We start from the raw sequence: 20,727 nt of genomic DNA on the forward strand, positions 1-20,727 counted from the left end.
ATCAGGGCCATTGTGAGCCCCAGCAGAGAGCACGGAGATGTCCTGGCAGCCCCCTTTGCAGGGGAAAAGTTCAACCTCTAAGTCTCCTGGGGTCCTGGCTTCCCCCTCCGCTCCCTGGTCCATTGAGGGCACCCCTCGGGGAGTCTGAGGTCTTTGCCAGCCAAGGGGAAGGCTGCCGGGCGGGGGGGGGGGGCGGCGGGGAGAGGGAGGTGGGGGATGGGAGGGAGAACAGCTGATGCCGGCAATCCAGCCCTTACTGTGCGTCCATCAGGGCCATTGTGAGCCCCAGCAGAGAGCACGGAGATGTCCTGGCAGCCCCCTTTGCAGGGGAAAAGTTCAACCTCTAAGTCTCCTGGGGTCCTGGCTTCCCCCTCCGCTCCCTGGTCCATTGAGGGCACCCCTCGGGGAGTCTGAGGTCTTTGCCAGCCAAGGGGAAGCCGAGGCTCCTGGGGTGGCAGGGGAAGGGGCTGCCAGCCTGGGTCTCCGGGAGAGGCTGGGGGCTTTTGTTAGCATGAGGTCGAGAGGTCAAAGGTCAGCTTCCAGTTCTTGAGGTGGCAGGTGGGGTCCTCAGGCACTCCCCTAGCTCCAGTCCTGGCTCTGTCTCTGGGGTCACCGGAGAAGGGGAAGTTAAGGGACGAGTAGAAACAATGGAGAGATCGGCTTAGAAAGCAGCTCAGCCGGGGAGCTAACAGTTCTTGGGGCTGTTGCGCAAGTTTTTCAGTTCCAGCTGTAGCTGCCGAATGCGGATGTCCTTCTGGGCCAGCTCCTCTTTCAACCTCCGAATCTCATCCTGCTGCCGGAAGAACATCCGGAGGAGCTGGGGTGGGTGAGAGAGGGGGCCGGTGAGCCAAAGAGAGCAGGTGAGAAGGTGACATTTCGAGGGGGCATCCAGACCCCCAATTCCACCCCCATGCCCCTTGCAGCCGCTGTCCTCCTGGCCCAGGCCTCCCACCCCTCCCCCGTTCCGGTGTCCCAGGTGACTCAGGTCGCTGCCACTCTCCCTTCTCCAGATTCAGCTCATGGCTCCCACCCACGTCCACCCCCAGCCCGCACCGAGAGGCAGAGAAGAAAAGCTCTGGCATATGCAGACCTGCCTCGGGCACTGATCCAGGGTCACTGAGGAAGGGATGAGTCCACACAGGCCAGTTTTCCAAATATCCCAAGCTCACCCTTTTAGGGCTTCAAACCGAATACTTCATTTACCTACCACTCGGAATAGAAAGCTTTCTAAAATGTTTTGCATCCTTCTCTTCTTAACGAAGCTCAGGATACAGAATGGAATCCAGCTTTTTTTCCTGCTGACAGGGGACTAGCACAGTGCACCAAAGTCTGCACCAGTCATCACTGGAGTGGCCATGAGCAAAGCATGGGAATCTGACAGACCCTCGCTTAGATGGCTCCCTGGATTAACCAGCCTCTCCATTTCTTCCATAAAACAGACTGACTGACGCCCGCAAAACGCAGCCTCCACAGGCTGCTGGAGGACCCCACACACTTGAGCTGAAAGTTACCAACAAGCAGTCGTGTTGGTCCTCAAACTGCCTAGTGTGAGTTGCATCTGTTTTTGTATAATGATTGCACAGTTTAATTAAATATGACATAAACTGATGAAATAGGAATACAAAAAGAGAGTTGCTGTTTCTATAAAAACTAAGTTGAATGCATTCGAGAATCTTGAAGAAGGGGGTGCTAAGAAAGTTGTTATTGAATTAGGTGTGGATGATATACACATAAAAGATTGGGGAATATTCTATATCTTGATTGTATGGTAGTGGTCACACAGCTGTAGGCATATGTCAAAACTCTGGAACTGTACACTACAAAGGATGAATTTTACCGTAGGTCAATTACACCTCAATAAACCTGTCTTAAAAAAAAACCCAGGGGACTTCCCTGGTGGTCCAGTGGCTAAGACTCTACACTCCCAATGCAGGGGGCCTGGGTTCAATCCCTGGTCAGGGAACTAGATCCCACACATCACAACTAAGAGTTCGCATGCCTCAATGAAGATCCCACATGCCATAACTAAGACCCGGAGCAGCCAGATAAATAAATAAATATTAAAAAAAAAAAACCAAAACTGGGGAAAACTTTGAAAAAACAAGGACTTTGTTTTCAGATTGATTTTAAGTTCCACTTAAAAGAAACTGAAACTGGAAACTGGAGTTAAAGTGTGATTTATTTGACAAAGACATAGCAGATCCCAACTGGGACGTCCTCAAAGAAAAGGTCTTGGTCCTACATCAAAATGTATGGAATCAATGTATATGTTTTATGTTTTAAATGAAAATAAATTGTTTAAAGAATATATATATATATATATATATATATATAATTTTTGTGATTCTTTCCTTTAACTGACTTTTTTTTTTTTCCACTAACCAACAAACCAGTCCTGGTTACATCTGTTCAGATGGGTGCTGTGGTGTTTGCCCTGCACTAAGTGATTCTACACACTCCTGTGCCTTCCAAGTTCTCAAAGTTTCTTTGTATAATTTTTTGGATCTACTTTTGTTTAAAAAACAGATTTACAGGCTTCCCTGGTGGCGCAGCGGTTGAGAGTCCGCCTGCCGATGCAGGGGACACGGGTTCGTGCCCCGGTCCGGGAAGATCCCACGTGCTGCGGAGCGGCTGGGCCCGTGAGCCATGGCCGCTGAGCCTGCGCGTCCAGAGCTTGTGCTCCGCAACGGGAGAGGCCACAGCAGTGAGAGGTCCGCGTACCGCAAAAAAAAAAAAACAAAAAAACAAAACAGATTTACAGAAGTGTAATTCATGTACCATAAATTTCACACATTTTAAGTCAATTCAGTGAGTTTTAGTAAAATTACAGAGCTGTACAACGATGTCTTCTCCCCTGTGTCAAGCTACCTGTCGTCTCTTTACACTTAGACTAATGTGTCTACTGTTCACAGCCCCATTATCTCATTGGTTGCTTCCAGTCTTCTGTGATGATTAAAATTGTGGGTAAAACCAGAGTAACAGGCTCTGAGCAAATTTTTTTTCCCAACAAGCAAAGTATCCAGGCCGTAGTGTAGAGAGATTGTGGCATCTGTGTTGTCTGCTCAGAGACCCTTTAAAATATTTCTCCAGGTCCTCCATTCTGATTGATACAGACAAGTCCATAGCTAAAGGTTATTCATTGTAACTGCTATTCACTCTGCCTTCTCCACACCCAGTACTAGAACCAACTTCAGGTTCTTGTTATGGCCCTGGGCTATTGCAGCAATTCAACTATGTCTACCTTCTCAAGGTACTTAAAGAAAAAAAAAATTTTTTTTAATGGAAAACAAAAACAAGTACCCATCATCCAACTTCAGCAAATAACATGCAAGCACTTTTTTTTTTTTTTTTTTACTTTTTGGCCGTTCCATGTTGTATGCGGGATCTTAGTTCCCTGACCAGGGATCGAACCTGCACCCCCTGTGCTGGAAGCACGTAGTCTTAACCGCTGGACCACCAGGGAAGTCCCCATGTGACCACTCTTGCTTCGGCTTTACTCTTACCTACTTCCCCTGTACCACCCTCCTCGCGATTATTTTGAAGCAAATCCCATTGATCACATGGTCTCATCCAGCCTTAGAAATCTGAACATCCCTCTATAATGGCACATAAACATATTTTATAGCAGTTATCAATTTACCTGCCAGTTTCACCTTTAAGACTGTGAGGTCCCAGAGGTTAGGAATGGTCTTACTTTTATGAATAACAGCGATAATTATAAGTTGGTGTGACAAGAAAGCCTGTAAGATGGCCCCATGTTATCCTCTCCTTTCATGGGTAGACGGGACCTAGTAACTTGCTTCAAATGAATAGAATATGGCAGACATGATGGTATGTCATTTGCAAGGGGAGTTGACAAAAAGACTGTGGCTTCCATCTTGGACACCCTCTCTTCCTCACTGCCATGCTGTGAGCAGCCCTGTGGAGAGGTCCATCTCGCAAGGACCTGAGGGGGGCATCCGGCCGACAGCCCTTGAGGGACTGAGACCCTTAGTCCAATGACCTGTGAGGAAATAAGTCTTGCCAGCAACCAAGTGAGTGAACCTGGAAGCAGATCCTTTCACAGGTGAGTCTTCAGATGTGACTGCAGCCCTGACTGACGGTTCACACCCTCATGAGAGACCTCGAGCCGCAGGCACCCACAGATACTATGAGATAATAAATGTTTGGGGTTTAAGTCCCTAAGTCTTGGGGTAATTTGTTACATGGTAATCGAGAGCTAATACAGTTAGCCTCTTTATGCATTTAATGTGAGCAGGAAGAGTGCTAGATACTTAGCAATGGTCTCTTTAATGCTCACAGCATTTCATATCCCCATTTTACCGTGAGGAAATGGACTTAGGGAAGTCAGGAAACATGTTCAGGCACAGCCAGGAAATGAGAGAGCCAGGATCCAAATGCAGGTGGGTCCCTGCAGCCATCTCCACCGCAGCTGCAACAAGCCCAGTGCCTGGCACACAGTGGGCATTCCGTGAATCCTGGCTGAGCTGAACTACGCTGGTGCCAGGGACCAAGGGTGTGGTTGGAAGGAGAGGCCTCTGGGGGGCGTGGACAAGGCCCAGCTCCGGTTACCCCTGATGAGCTGCTCCCTTTCCAAATGGTACAAAGAGTACTTTCATCAACACGCAGCCTCTTCCACAAAAACAGGAAATCATCAGACCCTGCTGCTGCTGCCATGCCAGGGAGGAAAGCAGTGCTGTAATGCATGAGGCTGGCTTTCCCCACGAGCCAGGAATTTATAGCTCCAGATGACAGCAACATTCTGAAATGGATTCACGAGGGGACACGTAACTCTGGGTTTGTGGGTTTGAGGGGCATCAATATCCCTAACATAGCCCAGGCTCTAGTTATTACTGGGGTCAGAGGCAATGGAAGCCAACAGCAGGCTACTTATGGTATTTGTCAGAGAAAGAAAAATGCCTCAGAACAGAGCTAGCTTAAAGGCCTGAAGCCCATAATTGAAATGCAAAGGTCTCGCTCTGCCAGGACGTGTGGCAGCAATAACTTATATTCCTTACCTCATTCTCTGTCCTGGGTGGGACATTTTCTAATAAATCTATTCCGTTGACCACAACGCTCTTCTTTTCTTTGATGGGAGCCTTGAATACCATTTTGGGGGACTTCTTATAGCCTTCTTTCAAAGACATCAGCACAGGATCTAAGAAAGGCAAGGGACGTGTTCTCACTGACAATTCTATTGACTGTCAAGTGACGGTGGCTCTCACTTAACACCATGCCCGACAGTCGGCTGAGTGTGAGGGCAAGTTCAATGAGGAAGATATGCAAGGGGAAGGGGGTAGGCTAGACCGAACGCCAAGGTTGCAGTCTCCTAGCCTCTTCTGGGAAGCCCACCCCTTGCGGTACCTCGGTTGATGCCTCCCAGCCACTCATCGGGGGTCAGAGCTGGCTCTGTGCCCGGCGTCATGGGGTAAATGTCTTCCTGGTAGGAATCCGACTGCAGCGGGGGAAGCAGAAGAGTGGACAGATTGGGGGGCTGCTGAGAAAGCCCGTGCTCTCCAGTCAGATTCTCCTCTTTGCTGACGTCCAACCTCATACCTGCTGCCCTGCCTCCGGCCTTTGTACTCACAGTGTCTCCCATTTGGAATTCCCACCTTGCCTTCCGTAGCCAGCCAAACTGTCCTCACCCTGGAGCAGCCTCCATCCCCCACCCCAATCCACAGGAAAAGGGCTCCTTCTTCGAGGCTCCGCCAGGCTTACAGTCAGTGGCGAGAAAGCTAGGCTTCAATGCCAGGGGCCCTTTGGAGCCAGCCCAGACCCACTCACCCTCCGGGGCACGATCATGGAGATAGGCTCAATCAGGCCCTTGAGAGTCACCAGCTTGTAGAATCGGAATACCTCGCAGGCAGACACATCCAGCCCGTGCTTGGGCATAACCCCTGTGGACAGGCATACACACGGCTACATGGGGTCCTGGGAATCCCCCCTCAGCGCCCCTCCTTCCTGATGACCTTGGCCAGGGGAAAGGCACAGGGGGAGGGCACTAGGTTTGGAGGCAATGACCCATACAGTAGACAGGAGGGGGCTGGGGGCTTCCTGAGTCAGGCTCTGTCTCTGGGTGGTATCTTCTCAAATAAGCCCCGTGGGCCGGACCTGCCTCACCAAGGGGCACGCTATAGATTTGGGGCCTTGGAGAACAGGAAGGGGCTGCAGAACTATTTGAATCTAATCCATTCTTTTTACAGATGAGACTCTTGAGGGTCAGAGAGGAAGGGTCTTTTGCCTGAGGTCACACAGTGTTGCCACTGTATAAGCCACAGAGACCATCCCCTTCTGAAATGAACTGGTTTCCCGAAGCCTCTGTGCCCCTAGTCTTCGGAGAGAAAGAAGGAGGGAGAAAGCTTTCCCCGTGCACCCCAGAGGTTTAAACGCAGCCCAAGACTGCCGTTCCGTCACGTGTCTTATAGGATCGACAGGGGTGCGTGTGTGCATGTATGTCTGCGTGGGCACCAGATACAACATCCCTAACAGCTGCATCAGCTGAACACCGGCTGGGGCAGCAGTGCAGTGTGGGGTTAGGAACACAAGCTTTGGGGTGGGACAGAATCCTGGGTCTGAATCCCGACTCTCCCCTCTTTCTGGCTGGGAGTCCTTGGGTAAATCACTGCTCTCTGAGCTCCAGCTTCCCTGGTTGCCTAGAGGAGCCCAGTAGTGGCCCCTCATGAGATGGTCAGGGGACTGAGTGCAAAGATGCTTGTTGACTGCCCGGCAGTGATGAGCACAGATAACATTAGTTTCTTTCTCCATGATGTGAATATGAGTTAAGGTTCTACCTCTCCTCGGCTGGAGCTGCTCTTCCAGAGAAGGGAATTCCAGGAGTTGGAGGGAGGTGGCATCATGGTACCAAGTGAAGCCAGCAGACTTGGGTTTGAATCCTGGCTCTGCCACTTAGGAGCTATGTGACCTGCCTGGGGTGAGTGACAAAGCCACTTGGAACCTACAAAAAGTGCCTGGCTCGTGGCAAATGCTCCACAGTGGCCACAGGTGAGGAGGACAAGGAGGAATAGCTATCCTCAGTTCCCCCTCCCTCCTCTCCTCCCCACGTCCTGCTGACCCAACTTTCTAAACATCTCCTGGATCCATCCTCATCTCCTCATCCCCACGCCATCCCCCTAGTTACCATCCTCTCTTGCCTAGAAGTCCACAGTGGCCTCCTAACTGGTCTCTCTGCCTCCCTCCTGCCCTTTCAAGATCCATTCTCCCTACAGAAGACAGAGCAATCTTAAACCAACCTTTCAGATCACATAACACTGTCCCACTCCCACCTACCTATCCACCCAAGAAAAAGAAAATTCTACGAGTTTCCAGTGAAACCCCAACTCCTTCCCCTGGGTGATGGTTAATGTCGGTGGGCCCAGTAAAGTAGATGGCCCTCCCCAATGTGGGTGGGCATCTTCCAATCCATCGCAGGACTGAACAGAACAAAGGCCAGAGGAAGGAGGAATTTGCCCTTTTTTCCCTGCCTCGTTGCTTGAGCTGGGACATCTCATCTCATCCCCTGCCCTTGGACTGGGATTCACACCATCGGCTCCCTTGGGTCTCAGGCCTTCAGACTTGAGCTGGATTATACCACTGGCTTTCCTGGGCCTCCAACTTGCAGAGGGAAGATTGTGAGACTTCTCAGCCTCCATAATCACGTGAACCAAATCCCTGCAATTCCCCTTTTATAAATATACTTGGTTGTTTCTCTGGAGAACTCTAATATACCCTGTCTAATGCATCCCATGGGATCTGGCCCCTGTACACCTCTCCAGCTTAATCCCCTAACACTTACCCGTCTTCTGCATGTTTATGCTTAGCCACACTGACCTCCCTGCTGCTCCTGGAACATGCCAGGCTCTTTCTGGCCTCAGGGCCTTTGCACTAACTGTTCTTCCTGCTGGCACTACTCTTCCCCTTTCCTGCCTTTTGGATCTCAGTTTAAAATGTCACCTCCACAGCAAGGCTTCCCCCGACCACCTGGTCTAAAACAGCCCCCGTCCCTCTCTGTTCTATTACCCCATTTGATTCTCTTCTTAGAACTTACTACCATCCAATATTTTCCTTACTTATTTGTTTACTGTCTGTCTGTCCCTCAGTGGGATGTGAGTGAGGCTGTGTTCTGTTTTATTTATCCCTTTCCCCCTGGACTAGTCCAGGGTCTGGCACAGTCCAGGGTCTGGCCCACAGCTGGTACCCAGTACATGTTTGTTGAATGACTACAGAAGGAGCCACGTACTCTGCCAGGTGTTTTGTATACATGATCTCTAAGCTTTACAACAGCCCTTCAAGGTAGGCTTAATTATCCCCATTTTACAGACGAGAAAACTGGGACTCAGAGGGGTTAAGGACACAGTTTAACCAGAATATAAACCTAGCTTGGACTCCAAAGTCCAGGCTGCTTTTTATACTATTTGATGATGGGGTGACAGTGAGGAAGGGGGGATGACAGAGCCCTGGGGAAGGGTGAAGTCAGTGGAATGGTCATTTGGACCTCAGGCATATCTCTGGGCCTCCATTTTGCTGTTGGTCCCCGAGAGGGGTCCTTGGGCACCCCCAGCCCTGACGTCTCTGAAGCTGGCCCTCAGGCCGTGTCCATAATCCCAGATCCTCAGAGGGAAAAAGCCAGACTCAAATTCTAAGAAGAGGAGGGAACAGAGCCCCTGAAGAGATTCCTTCCCCTGGGTGATTTGGACCCCAAATGGGGGACTGCTGAATCGGATGCACTGCCAGTGTGAGTCACTGGGCCTGAAGATTTCATTGTAAGGCTTTAGCGGTGGGAGAGTGTAGGGCGTGAAGGACGGACTCACTACACTCGTCAATCCTGGAGCCCTCTGTGGGATTTGCCTGAGAACCTGGGGATGCAGTGAGGGGGACACCCTGGAATTCCTCCTGTCTTCTCAGGCAAGGACAGAGCTGCTTTGGGGGACTGAGGGTCCTGACTTCCCAGAGGCTTCAGGAAGGGAGCTGCTCCTGGACCCCGTTCTGACCTTTAGTTACTGAATCTCCTCCCACCATGTCAGAACAGCAATGGCCTTCGGCCTCCCCATCTGCAAATGGGAATGAAGGTACCGCGCACACCCCTGCAGGCTGCTGATGGCCAGAGATGGCGGAGGACACCAAGCACCACGGGCTGACGGAGCCGGTCTTCAGGCAGGCTGAATAAGGGCAGGCTGACCTTCACAGGGCAGCACCCAGAGGTTCTAGTCTGACCTGCCCATGAGCCGTGGCCTCCTGAGTCTGACTTTTCATTTTTGGGGCAGGGTGGCCCAAGAGCCAATTTCCAGTCTCTCCTTCTACAGCCTACCTTCTACAGCCTAACAACCACAAGAGCCCCCGGACCCCCTTACCGAGGCCTTTCTGCGGGGCTGGGGAGCGGAACTCCATGAGGTAACTCAGGTAGGGCTTCTCGGTGCTGATCTCGTAGTACCTGATGTTTCCATCTCCCTAGGGGCCGGGTGTGGGGAGGGAGGTGAGGAAGGAAGAGAGGAAGGGGCAGGCTCAGCAGGTCCTGGTCCAGGGGGCTGCTGAAAAGAGCCTCTGCCATGCCTCTGAGGTGGTCAAAAGACCAGGGAGGCCTGGCCTCTAGGCCCCCAGTGGGGCTGCCGTAGGGGACTTGCTGGGAGGGGTGGGGTGGAGGTCGGGTGCTGTCTGTGTGTGCGTGCACGGTCACGGGCCTATAGACAGACTTTCTAACTAGATCTCCTGGCAGGTGCCTCCAATCCCATCATTAGGGATGATTCACGTCAAGCTCTGATCCTTATTCCCAAGTAAAACCTCACTCCAATCCACCCCTGAAGGAATTCTCAGTCACTGACACCTCAGCAGAATGAGTGTCCGACTTGAGGGTAGGTTTTGATGGAGGAGGGTAAGACCCATGATGGGTCAGGGGAAGGGCAGAGAGGTTAGGCTCTTCTTGGGAGGTAGGGCATGAGCGGGGGCCCAGTGGGGGCAGGGGTCTCCCACAGGCTGTCCCTGTCCCTCCCCCACCTTCTCCTACCTTTCCAGCCAGGTAGAGCATGTGTGTGTCAGCGTCGTAGAAGGGGAACAGGAGGCCAGAGAGCCCATCGATTTCCTCCTCGATCAGGGGCATGGACAGGTCCTCCTGTGGGCCGGGGGCCAGTATCAGCCCGTATCCAGGCAAGATGGCACCTCACCTTCCCCAATCCCAGCAAAGCCCCCAGAGTAACAACGCTTTGATGTTGCCCCACCCGCTCCGGCCTCCCTGCGGCTGACCTGGTCCCAGAGGGCGATCTGTCTCGTGTTCCACCTGGAGACCCCCGTCGTGAGAAGCCGCTTCATGTTTCCCAGGAAGACCACCCGGTTCACTCTGTGGTTTTTGCAGTTCGCCTCCTGGCAGGGACAGAGAGCTGGTGAGCCAGGCCCCAGACACTAGGGTACTGGACTGGGCTGCCTGGTGGCCCCCAAACATACGTCCATGTCCTAATCCCCGGAACCTCTGGGTCATCCACGGGGGCCCTAAATGCCATCACAAGTGTCCTTATTTAGAAGAGAGAGGCAAAGGGAGATTCCACAGACACAGAAAGGAGAAGGCAGTGTGACCACGGAGGCAGAGATTGGAGAGGTGAGGCCACAAGCCAAGGAAGCCACCAGAAGCCAGAAGAGACCAGGAAGGCTTCTCCCCTAGAGCCGCCAGAGGGAGCCGGACTTCCGGCCTCCAGAACTGTGAAAGGATCCATTTCTGTTGTCCTAAGGCACCCCGCTTGTGGTAGTTAGTCACAGCAGACACAGGAAATGACTACAGGTGCTGTGGAGCAATGGAGGCCGGGGACCAAGAAACCAGGCCTCGCTGCCAGGTCCCAGAGTGGATGGGGGATGGGGAAGGACGGAACCAACTGGACCAAGTCCCAGGCAGGGCCTGAGCTGGGCTGGGGGCCAGGTGCTCTCACCAAGCCATCTCTGAACTGTTACAACAATACCGACTGCAAGGACTCTCTGAGGATGGGGAGCTCGAGGCTCAGGAGGCCGGGGACTCATGTTGGTTCACTGCGGGGTGACTCACTTCACCGGGGGCTCCTTCTAACTGGGCCATCCTCTACCTTCTCTCCTGCCTCTGGACTCATGACACCTCCTTTTCCTCCTAACACATGGTGGCCCTTTGCCAGGATGAGTCAGCGTGAGGCAGGAACCAGAGGCTGGTGGAGCAGTGCAGAGACCCAGACTGGCGTCACTTGCTCTGGATTTTAGTTCCAAGTTCTGCCGAAAAAGTGTAACCCTGGAGGAGTCCCTCACCCTCTCTGGGCATGTGTCCACATCTGGGAGAAGGAGGTTGGGGTCTCTGCTCTCTTACATCTTTTCTGCTTGGCATGGGCTCTGGGGTCCAACTGTCCGGGTTTGAATTCTAGCTCCTCCTGTAACTGTGAGATTCAGGTCAGCCCCTCTCCAAGGGGCAGCGCTTCCATGTGGGAAATGGGAAGAGTAACAGTACCCACCTCAGAGGATTAAATGAAGGGATGATGGGGAGCCCCTGGCACAGTGCATGCCACACAATGAGCTCTGAGTAAATGGTGGCTAATACTAATGACACTAATAACTATGGTGATTATTGTTTGTAGTAGTAGTAGTAGATGACATTCTGGTCCTGCAATATTGGCTTTTTCCAAGATAAACACAACCAGGTCACGCACCAATCTTTCTTATGTTAGGAGGTAAACCTCAGATTTCACCCAAATTTTCCATCCCATCTAGCTCCATGACTGGCATGCAGTAGGTGCTCAAGAAATGTAAATTTCTTACTCCCAAATGACATCTAATCCCTTCCTCAGAGTTAAGACTGAGAGTCAAAGACCAAAACTGGAGCTAAGTTCACCATCCACCTCCCCTCTTGGAGCTGTCCCTGGGACTGGTATCCTGAGCCACTTTCTCCAGGCTCATCCCATGCAGGTGGCTGGGCAGTGAGTCCAAAGTCCCCTCCTCCTGTGCCTAAGATGGTCAACACCCAGGGATTCATGCGCTGAAGGGAGTTACCAGTTTGGCGCCCAGAGCAGGCAGGAGAATCCCATCTGGGGAGAGGGATGGAGTCTGTGGGAAGGCTACTGAGGTCCCTCCGGTTCCAGAACAAGGCAGGGCTCCTATGAGCGGAGAAGGGCCCAGAACAGATGGGGTGGTCCCCAGAGGTGCAGGATCGGGAGAGGGGAGCTGGCACAGCCTTTCCCTCCAGGGCTGGCTGAAAGCAGAGCCCCGGGGTCCCAATACCTTTCCTTCCCCTTGAGAAAGATGCGGGGCTTCACCTGCAGAACGCGGCCGGAGCGGGGCTCGATCACACGCAGTTTCTTGTCCTTGCATGTGGTGGTAAGCAGGCTGCCGTCAGTATTGAAGGACATGCAGAGGATCACGTCCGAGTGGCAGTCTATCATCTTCACCGGTTCGCCCACGTCCAGGTTCCAGATGAGGACCTGGGAGGGCGGATACACAGAAGGCAGGCTCAGCCCTGCTGCTGCTGGCACGGGGTGGCTGTCCCCAGTCTGCACCCGATGGCCCTGGGAGAGACGCCCATGCAGGGTTGGATGTGCTGGGATGTGGGATGGTGTCGGTGGGGTTCCATATCAAAGGCTGATGTGTCCCTGTCACACAAATCCACAACTATCCTTGGGCAGAACCCAGCCCCAGCCGGGGCTCAGTTTCTGCTTCTAGCAAGAAGGGTGAGTATTCCTGGCCTGGTTCCACTGGCTGGCACACCTCTTTTGAGGGCATGCCTGGGGGTAGGGGCTGGGGCTCCATTCTCCCCACCAGCAGCTTTGGATGCTTCTTTTTCCTACTAGGAGGGCAGCAGCCACTTCTTGGTTAAGAAGTGGCCATGGGCTTCTCTGGTGGCGCAGTGGTTGAGAATCTGCCTGCTAATGCAGGGGACACGGGTTCGAGCCCTGGCCTGGGAGGATCCCACATGCCGCGGAGCAACTAGGCCCGTGAGCCACAACTACTGAGCCTGCGCGTCTGGAGCCTGTGCTCCTCAACAAGAGTGGCCGCGATAGTGAGAGGCCCGCACGCACAGCAAAAAAAAAATTAATTAATTAATTAATAATTAAAAAAAAAAAAAAAAAAAAAAGAAGTGGCCAGGCAGAGAGTGTGGGCACGGAGTGGGCATTCTTCTCCAATGTATCAGTGCCGGAGAAGGCAGTAAAGATGCCTCCAGCCTCTGTGAACCCCAGGAATGACGGGCGCACAGAAGATGCTCAGCTGTGTTGTTGAATGAGTGAATGAATGGATGTGACGATACTGGTTAACAGGCTTGGGAAAGTAACAGGGCTCCCTCCAGGCCCCCCAAAGTGCCCTTCTCTCTCCCTCCACTTCCCCGCCGAGTCGGCTCTGGCCACAGTGCCCACCGGCTGCCCACCTTGTAGTCATAGCCAGCACTGAACAGGATGTTGTTGGTGGTAGGGTGCCACTCGACCAGCCCCACGCGCCGGCTGTGCCCATGCAGCTCCAGAAGAGCCTCCATCATGTTCCGCTTCAGCCCGCCCTCGGGGATCTCCCAGATCCGCACCTGCAGAGGGGAAGGAGGGCCTCGGCTGGCTGGGCAGGGCCAGGAGAAGCCCCTGCTGCCCTCTTCCTCAGACACCAGGCTTTCGGAGATCTGCCTAGTAAGGTACCTCCTGGCCAGGGTGGTGGGCAGAGCCCGACTGAGGCCTGGGGGGAGGTTGCAGGGTGTGGCTAGAGAGAAAAGAGACCGTCTCCTCCTCTGTGCCTTTGGGAGGGTTTTCTCCAAGAAGTCTCTGCAGACCTTGGCGACTGTTCTTACTGGCATATCGTTATTGTTATTGTCTAGCCAGGCCCGAAGGATCACACATGGAGCAGGTTTTAGCAAGTACTGTATTCAAAGCCTATCTCTGCTTCCCTTCCACACCCTTCTAATAGTGCCTTCAGCCCCAGCGCCTCTGTTTGTACCACATGGCCTGTCCCTCACTCTGTTCCCCACCTGGGATGGACACCTGAGCAGAGGGAAACCCATCTGGGAGACTGGGAGGCCCAGAGTCTCTCCTGAAAGATGATGAACCGAGGGGCAGAGACCGATGAGATGCTGGAGCCTGAGCTGAAAGGATGCAGAGCCTGGATGCAGCTATTATCAGTCTTATGGATGCTGATATAGAAGCAAAGAAGAGAGAGGAGGGTGCAACTCATGGAGAGAAGCAGAGAGAAGCAACCAGGTGGCCCCGGAGAGAGAGAAACTGAGCAATTTCTCTGCGATCTTTGAATAACCCCCTGATTATTTACGTTAACGCTGGTAGGCTTCTGTTTCTCAAGCCAAGCATACCCTGAGAGTTTCAACTGTTTCATCTATAAACGGAGAGGGCCGGGGGGAGTCTTTGCCTTGCCTTGCCTTGCCTTGCCTACTGGCAGAATAAAATAAGATAGTGGTTGTAAAAGTTTGTAAACTATAAAGTGCTCTAAAGACCTATGGAATTATAGTTCTTGTTATAATTGTTATCATCATCATTAATGCTATTTATTATGATCTAACTGGGTGGAGAAGAAAAAGCACATGTGACTATAGCTTAGGACACCTTTACCACAAACGTTCTGAAAATCTGAACTCCACCCTTGCTAGTAAGGAGAAAAACAGGGAAGACAGCTTTGAGATACCATTTATAATCTTCTAAAATAGCCAACTGACAGAAAAAAAAAACAGTATTGACAAGATTATACTAGAACTTACAGATGCAGTTGGTGTTGGTAGTATTACAAATCAGAGTAACTCTGTTTTGGAAGCAATTCGGCAATCTTTAGTAGGAACAATAGAGACATTTGTACTATATTCCTTGATCTAGTAATTTCACCCTTAAAATTCAAAATAAGCCCAAATCTCCATGCATGAAGATGTTCATTGCAATACAGAAAATTCAGAAATACTCCAAGTGACCAACATTAAGGAAACAATTTAATATGTCATAGCAATATGGAATATTAGCCATTTAACGGTAATTCTGAAGGCTATGAATAAAGAGGAAAAACATGTTAAAGAAAGCCAAAGGCAGTCCTGAAGACAGGGGAGCAAGGCTGGGAACCGGGGGTACCTCTAAGGGAATTCCCTTGTGGGTTTCCCTTCTTGGTGCTTTACCCTCAGACTGTAGAAATGAGTATTTCCCACATGTATGTTCCCCTGAAGACCCAGATCGGCACATGTAGACCACGGGAAGCTCCAGGTCCAGTCAAGGATTAGGGGTCACCCTTAGGAGCACCATTCTCAGTTTCAAAAACATACTTGAGAAAAAGCTTAAAATTAGGTGATAGTTTGAGGGTTTCCTGTCCTCATTGAATCATCTCCTGCGGTTGCTCCAGCTTTCCAGGAAAGCCCAACACTCACATAAACCTGCATGGTGGCAGGAGCCTGGGGGAGGGAGGTGATGGAAAGGGGGCCCAGCATGCCCTATGGTCTTTCCCCGACAGCCCTGTGCAAAGGCCTTCTGAGATGAGGTCTCGTCTGGAAATGGCAGGGAGGGTGGAGTGGGGACCAAGGTAGATGACTCAGTAGTCACCAATAAGACATTCATTCTTCTTGTCCCCAAGTGTTCCAGAGGAAGGTGACCCTTGAAGAGCAGAGACTAATGCTTGTGTTATACACACACACACACACACACACACACACACACACACACATCATACATACAATACCTCCCCCATCCTCCGCATTTCTTTCTTTTTTACCCAAAGGTATGCTATGATACATGTACTTCTGCAACTTGCTTTTCTCGTATAACAAAAGCTAGTGGGCATTCTTCCACACTACTACACATGGCTCTACCTTATCTTTTTAAGTGGCCAGAGGGACAGCTGTTATGTGGCCATGCCGTGATGGATTTAATCAACTTCTGTTAATGGACACCTGGGCTCTGCCCACTTTTTTCATTGTTACAATTCACTCTATGATGATCAGGCCTGTCATACAAGTTTGTGCATGGCTGTGAGTATTCCTGTAGGACACATGCCTAGAAGTGTTTCACTTTTTTAGTTACTGTAAAATTGTCCTCAAAAGCTGTCCCAGGGACTTCCCTGGTGGCGCAGTGGTTAAGAATCCCCTTGCCAATGCAGGGGACACGGGTTCGAGCCCTGGTCCGGGAAGATCCCACATGCCGCGAAGCAACTAAGCCCGTGCGCACAACCACTGAGCCCATGCGGCTAGAGCGCCTAGAGTCTGTGCAACAAGAGAAGCCACCGCAATGAGAAGCTCGTGCACTGCAATGAAGACCAAACGCAGCCAAAAATAAAAATTTTAATTTAATTAAAGAAAAAAAACTTAAAAAAAAAAATAGCTGTCCCAGTTTTTACCAGCAGAGTCTGAGAGTGTTTCTTTACCCACGTCTCTAAAACTATACCTTCGAAAACAGGTTTTTGCCCATCTCAAAAATGCCATCTCCCTGTTGTTTGGATTTGCATGTCTTTGATTCTTAGAAATACCAGGCATCTTTTTCCGTGTTGATAGGCTACCCTTGTTTACACTTGAGCAGGAAGCTTGAGATGCTTTCAGAGTCAAGGGGACGAAATTTGAAGGAGCAGAAAGGCAGGCCAGCGTGGAGGCATTTGGGGGCAAAGGATCTTGTCTATGCCCAGACAAGTACATACACACGCGAACCCATGTCATTCAGTGTATAAGTGTTGATTAGGAAGGTGAGAAAATCTGGCCTTTGAGAAAATCTTTGAAACCGAAAGTTGAGTCTCATTCATTCCACTCACACGTCTTATGAGCCGGGCCGTGGGATAATGAGCCAATGGGAGGGGCGCTGAGCTTGCCCCATGCCTGCTCTTGAGCGCACATGGCAGAGAACCTACAGGAGCACAGAACCTGGGGCCCTGAATCCAGTCTTGAGGGTGATGGGGTGGGAGGGTCAGGAGGCACAGGGTTATTAGAAGAGGGGAAGTGACCCACATTTGAAAAGACAGGCTGGGAATGTGTGGAAGGATGAGACAGAAAAATGACCCCGTGTGTGGGTTCAGGCACAGTGGGCAGAGAAACCGCCCGGAAGGTCAGCCCGGCTGGTGTGGGGCAGGCTGGCAGGTGGCAGAGGAGGCCAGAGGCCATGTGTGTCATCCCTGGTTATCGACGTCCCAAGGAATCCTGCTTGGGCTGAGGCTCAGAAGGAAGCCTTTTTCCAGAACAGCCTAATTCCCGAGGAGCCAGCTAACGGAGGCATCCCTGGATGGCATCACGTGCAGGGTAAGGTAGAGACACGGGGGAAGCTGCGAAGAGCGGGTCCACTCAGGCTCTAAGCCCACTGACCAGCTGGATGACCTTGGACAAGCCAGTTAACCTCTCTGAGGCTCAGGCTCTCATCCAGGTGATGAATTGAGAGGTACGTACCTTTTAGAGGTGTGTGGGTTGAACTAAACTGAGCTTCAGGGTCCTTGTGAGTCTGAGGCTTTCTAGCCATAGGAGCTGATTTGTTGGCGTGACAGCTCTGCCTAGGAACCGAGGGGCTAAGCCAAGGGGATGGAGAGGGCAGGCACTGTCTGTGACCAGGCTCAGCCCCCGGACAGGCGCCAAGTCCAGAGGAATGAAGGGCTGCAGGGGGGAAGAAGCCAAGAGCTGTTTTCACCAATAACTGCTAGAGTTGGGTCTCAAATGGAAAATGTCCCACAGAGAAGGAGAGAGGCGTCTTGCCTCATAACTCCATTTGATTCCAGCCACTTCTCTCCCTGGGCCCCAGTTTTCTCTTCTGCACACTGAGACTGTATTAATCTTCCAAACTTCTCTGCTTTTGACATCATTGAATGTTATCACCGGGGGGAAGAGACTAGCTCCGTTTGATCCACCACTACAGCTATAACAGTTGGTAGCACGCACGACAGGAGCTCAGAGGAGGAGCTGGACTTCACAGTGGGCCTAAGTAGCTGGAAAAGGAATTCCAGTCCCTAAATATTCAAGGGATTTGCTGGGAACAAAGAGTGGATGGGTGTGGGAGGAGCGCTATAGATCTGTTCAGAGGTTGCTCTCAGAGAGGTTACTTCAATTCAACAGGAAACCAAATAGAGTCTGCCAAAAGGGATTTCTGGAAGGAAGGCGAGGGGAGAAGTGGCAAAAGCGCTTTCTCCAGCAAGCCAGCTGTGCCTGGGACTGTCCCTTTCATAGGTCCCTGGGTCAGAGCCCTGTTTAGTTAAGTTCAGTTCCAATCAATCCAACAAAATACGCCTACCCCCTCCCTGGGTCACAGTGTTGGCCACCAGGGGCCAGTCCTTGGTCTCAAGTAGCTCACAGTCTTGTGGGGCTGACAGCAGACACGTGCAGACAAGGCCAAGCCAAGGCGGCTGAAAGGGACAGTTTATAAAGCTGCAAAACCAAGTGTCCCTGTGCATGGGTGAGGGAGCAGCTGGGCCAAGAAAGTGAGAGCTTTGTGGCCTTACAAGCTCCATTCGAATCCAGGCTCTGACCTTATCGGCTGTGAGACTTCAGCCAACTTATTAGCCTCTCTGAACGTCAGTCTTCCCAACTTTAAGAATAATAACACCTACATTATAGTTGTTATGAAGACTAACTATATACCCTACGAAGCAGGTTTCTAAGCACTCTTAGTAATACTTAACAATGCTTGCTTAATATTAATTAAGGATTATATACAAGTTTTAGATAGGTCAGATTTTAGATGTGATTTCTATTTTTCATCTGTGCTTTGTGGCCCCCTGTGTAGTCAATGAATGTCGTATGAAGTCTGTCTCCATTTTATGGAATGCAAATACATTTCCTCTTTAAAACTATTATGTGATTAGGAAGGTGTCTGGCTGGGTCTCTCTGCTTTCTGATACATTGAGGATTGTGGCTGCTAGTGACTTAGGGCCAGGGCCTAGTGAGGGCCTACTCAGCCCCTCTGACAACACTGTTCTAAGGGAAAGAATGCTACGGTTAGGGGAATTGCTTGTTACACAGCTACAGCAAACAAACAGTACTTATTGTCTGTATCTGGGGTATAGGAGCTAAGAGAAGGAGTTGGAGTTCACAGTGGTCCTAAGTAGCTGGGAGAAGATATGGATTCCAACTCCTTAGTATTTACTTCAAAAACAACCCCGTTTGTAGTAGTGCGGGGAGAAACAGGCAAGTATAAGATATGGTTACTGCCCTCTGATGGCATCCAATTTAGCTGTACTACATTACACAGCCATTGGCCCTAGGATTTCCATCCAACAAATCCACAGAAACACTGCCTGGGGCTGAGATCAGAGCAACTCTCATGTCTCTTCTGCAGTGAGAAGAAAGAAACCGTGAGGGTCTTGCCCAGAGGGTCTTGGAACTCCCACCTCCTCATTTCTTGCCAACTATTCCGTTTACTACTAGAAACTGAGTTTATTGTCACTCACCTAAACAAGAGGTAGAACCTCAAAGTCTACCTTAATGTTGATATCTTCTGACCACTTAACTGTTTCCCAACATGGGAAACAAATCACTCCTAAGAGAGGGAGGTGAGAGAGGCCACCTGAGGGCCCAGAAGAAAGCACGATTGAGCATCTACTGCTGAGAGTCTTGTGAGGTAGCTGCCAGCAGATTAAATGAAATGGTAAATGTGAGGCTGGACACATGAAAGGATATGCGCTATCTATTATTATTACTATTATTATTAATGACTATTCTTACACAGGTAAGGAAATGAGGCACAGAGAGGTTAGGAAACTTGCCCAGGTTGCACAGCCAGGAAGTGGGGAGCTGGGATTCAAACTCAGGATTTGAATCAGGCAAACTGCCCTGTTTCTCTCTTCTGAACCCCTGCCCCTGCCCAATCCCTTCTTTCTTCCCTGGTTGGACTCTGACAACCTGGAGAGGGCACGGTCTGTCTTTCTGCTCATCTATTCCAAAAAAGAGGTGCCACTCCCTGGCCTCAAGAATCTAAAAATTACCCCATTTGGGGCACAGACAACCTTCAAGGCCCTCCCACTGATGGTCAACTCCTCCATACAGGGGTGGGGTCTTTAAATTCACTGCCCTATCTCTAGGGTGAGGAACAGTGCCTGGAATATAATAGGCACCTAAGACATACTTGTTAAATGAACGAACCAACGGAAGAAGCTGAGAAGCCCAGAAACCTTCCGACCATTAGCAGATTCAGCAATGAGTCATGTGTAAGGAAGCAGGCTAGCCCTTGTTCTGGCTGTTGGCGAGCTAGATAGATGGCAAATCACCCCTTTAGTTCTGAATGGGAAGGCAGACCTGGTGGGGATTTCTTTCCTAGATTTTAAGGCTTAGTATTCAGCTTAGTCTTTTTTGGAAACCAGTGATGGAAGGCCTATGCGGGGCCTCAAGTAGCAAAGAGTGAGAGATAGTGGAAAGAGCACTGTGTCTCTCTCTTCCAACCCTCTGCCCAGCCCTCACTGGGGCAGGTTTCCTAAACTCTTTGGTCCCCACATTAATGGTTATGGAGTTCTTAGTAGCCAAGAAACACTATATTCATTTTGTTCTCATGATAAGCCCAATATGGTCCCCATTTTATAGCAGGACTGTTTCAAGATCACAGACACGGCAAGTGGCAGGGCCAGGATTTGAACCTAGGCCTATGGCCTCCTGAGTCTGGCTGCCTAACGACTGAGCCACACCTGCACACTGGTAGTGTCTCTGCAGCTGCCAAGGGCATTGGTAAGGCCTCTTGGGGCTGCTGTCCTTCCATCTCTAAAAGGAGTGTGTTGCTCCCTTTCACCTCAGAGAGGTATTGGTTCTCAAGCTCGTGTGTGTGTGTGTGTGTGTGTGTGTGTGTGTGTGTGTGTGTGTGTGTGTGTGTGTGTGTGTGTGTGTAGGAG

General features: G+C 50.9%; 1 protein-coding gene across 3 annotated transcripts in view; it reads right to left on the reverse strand.

Moving 5' to 3' along the window:
• Window positions 1-193: 193 nt before the first annotated feature.
• CORO2B (coronin 2B) overlaps window positions 194-20,727 on the reverse strand; it is a 26,105-nt gene continuing 5,571 nt past the window's right edge. The window contains exons 1-9 of one of the 3 annotated variants that reach the window (XM_055083033.1): window positions 13,352-13,568; window positions 12,249-12,413; window positions 10,234-10,350; window positions 9,998-10,102; window positions 9,348-9,444; window positions 5,785-5,897; window positions 5,365-5,455; window positions 5,019-5,158; window positions 194-817 (exon numbers count right to left, since the gene is read on the reverse strand). In XM_055083033.1, coding sequence (XP_054939008.1) covers window positions 686-817; window positions 5,019-5,158; window positions 5,365-5,455; window positions 5,785-5,897; window positions 9,348-9,444; window positions 9,998-10,102; window positions 10,234-10,350; window positions 12,249-12,413; window positions 13,352-13,459 — 1,068 coding nt within the window. In that variant the 5' untranslated portion in view covers window positions 13,460-13,568 and the 3' untranslated portion in view covers window positions 194-685. Of the gene's footprint in view, window positions 818-5,018; window positions 5,159-5,364; window positions 5,456-5,784; window positions 5,898-9,347; window positions 9,445-9,997; window positions 10,103-10,233; window positions 10,351-10,431; window positions 10,735-12,248; window positions 12,414-13,351; window positions 13,569-20,727 lie in introns of those variants that run through there. The other 2 variants (XM_028485637.1, XM_028485638.2) reach the window with 2 other exon arrangements.

This window comes from Physeter macrocephalus, unplaced genomic scaffold (genome assembly GCF_002837175.3).
Source record: "Physeter macrocephalus isolate SW-GA unplaced genomic scaffold, ASM283717v5 random_488, whole genome shotgun sequence".
Taxonomy (NCBI): Eukaryota; Metazoa; Chordata; class Mammalia; order Artiodactyla; family Physeteridae; genus Physeter; species Physeter macrocephalus.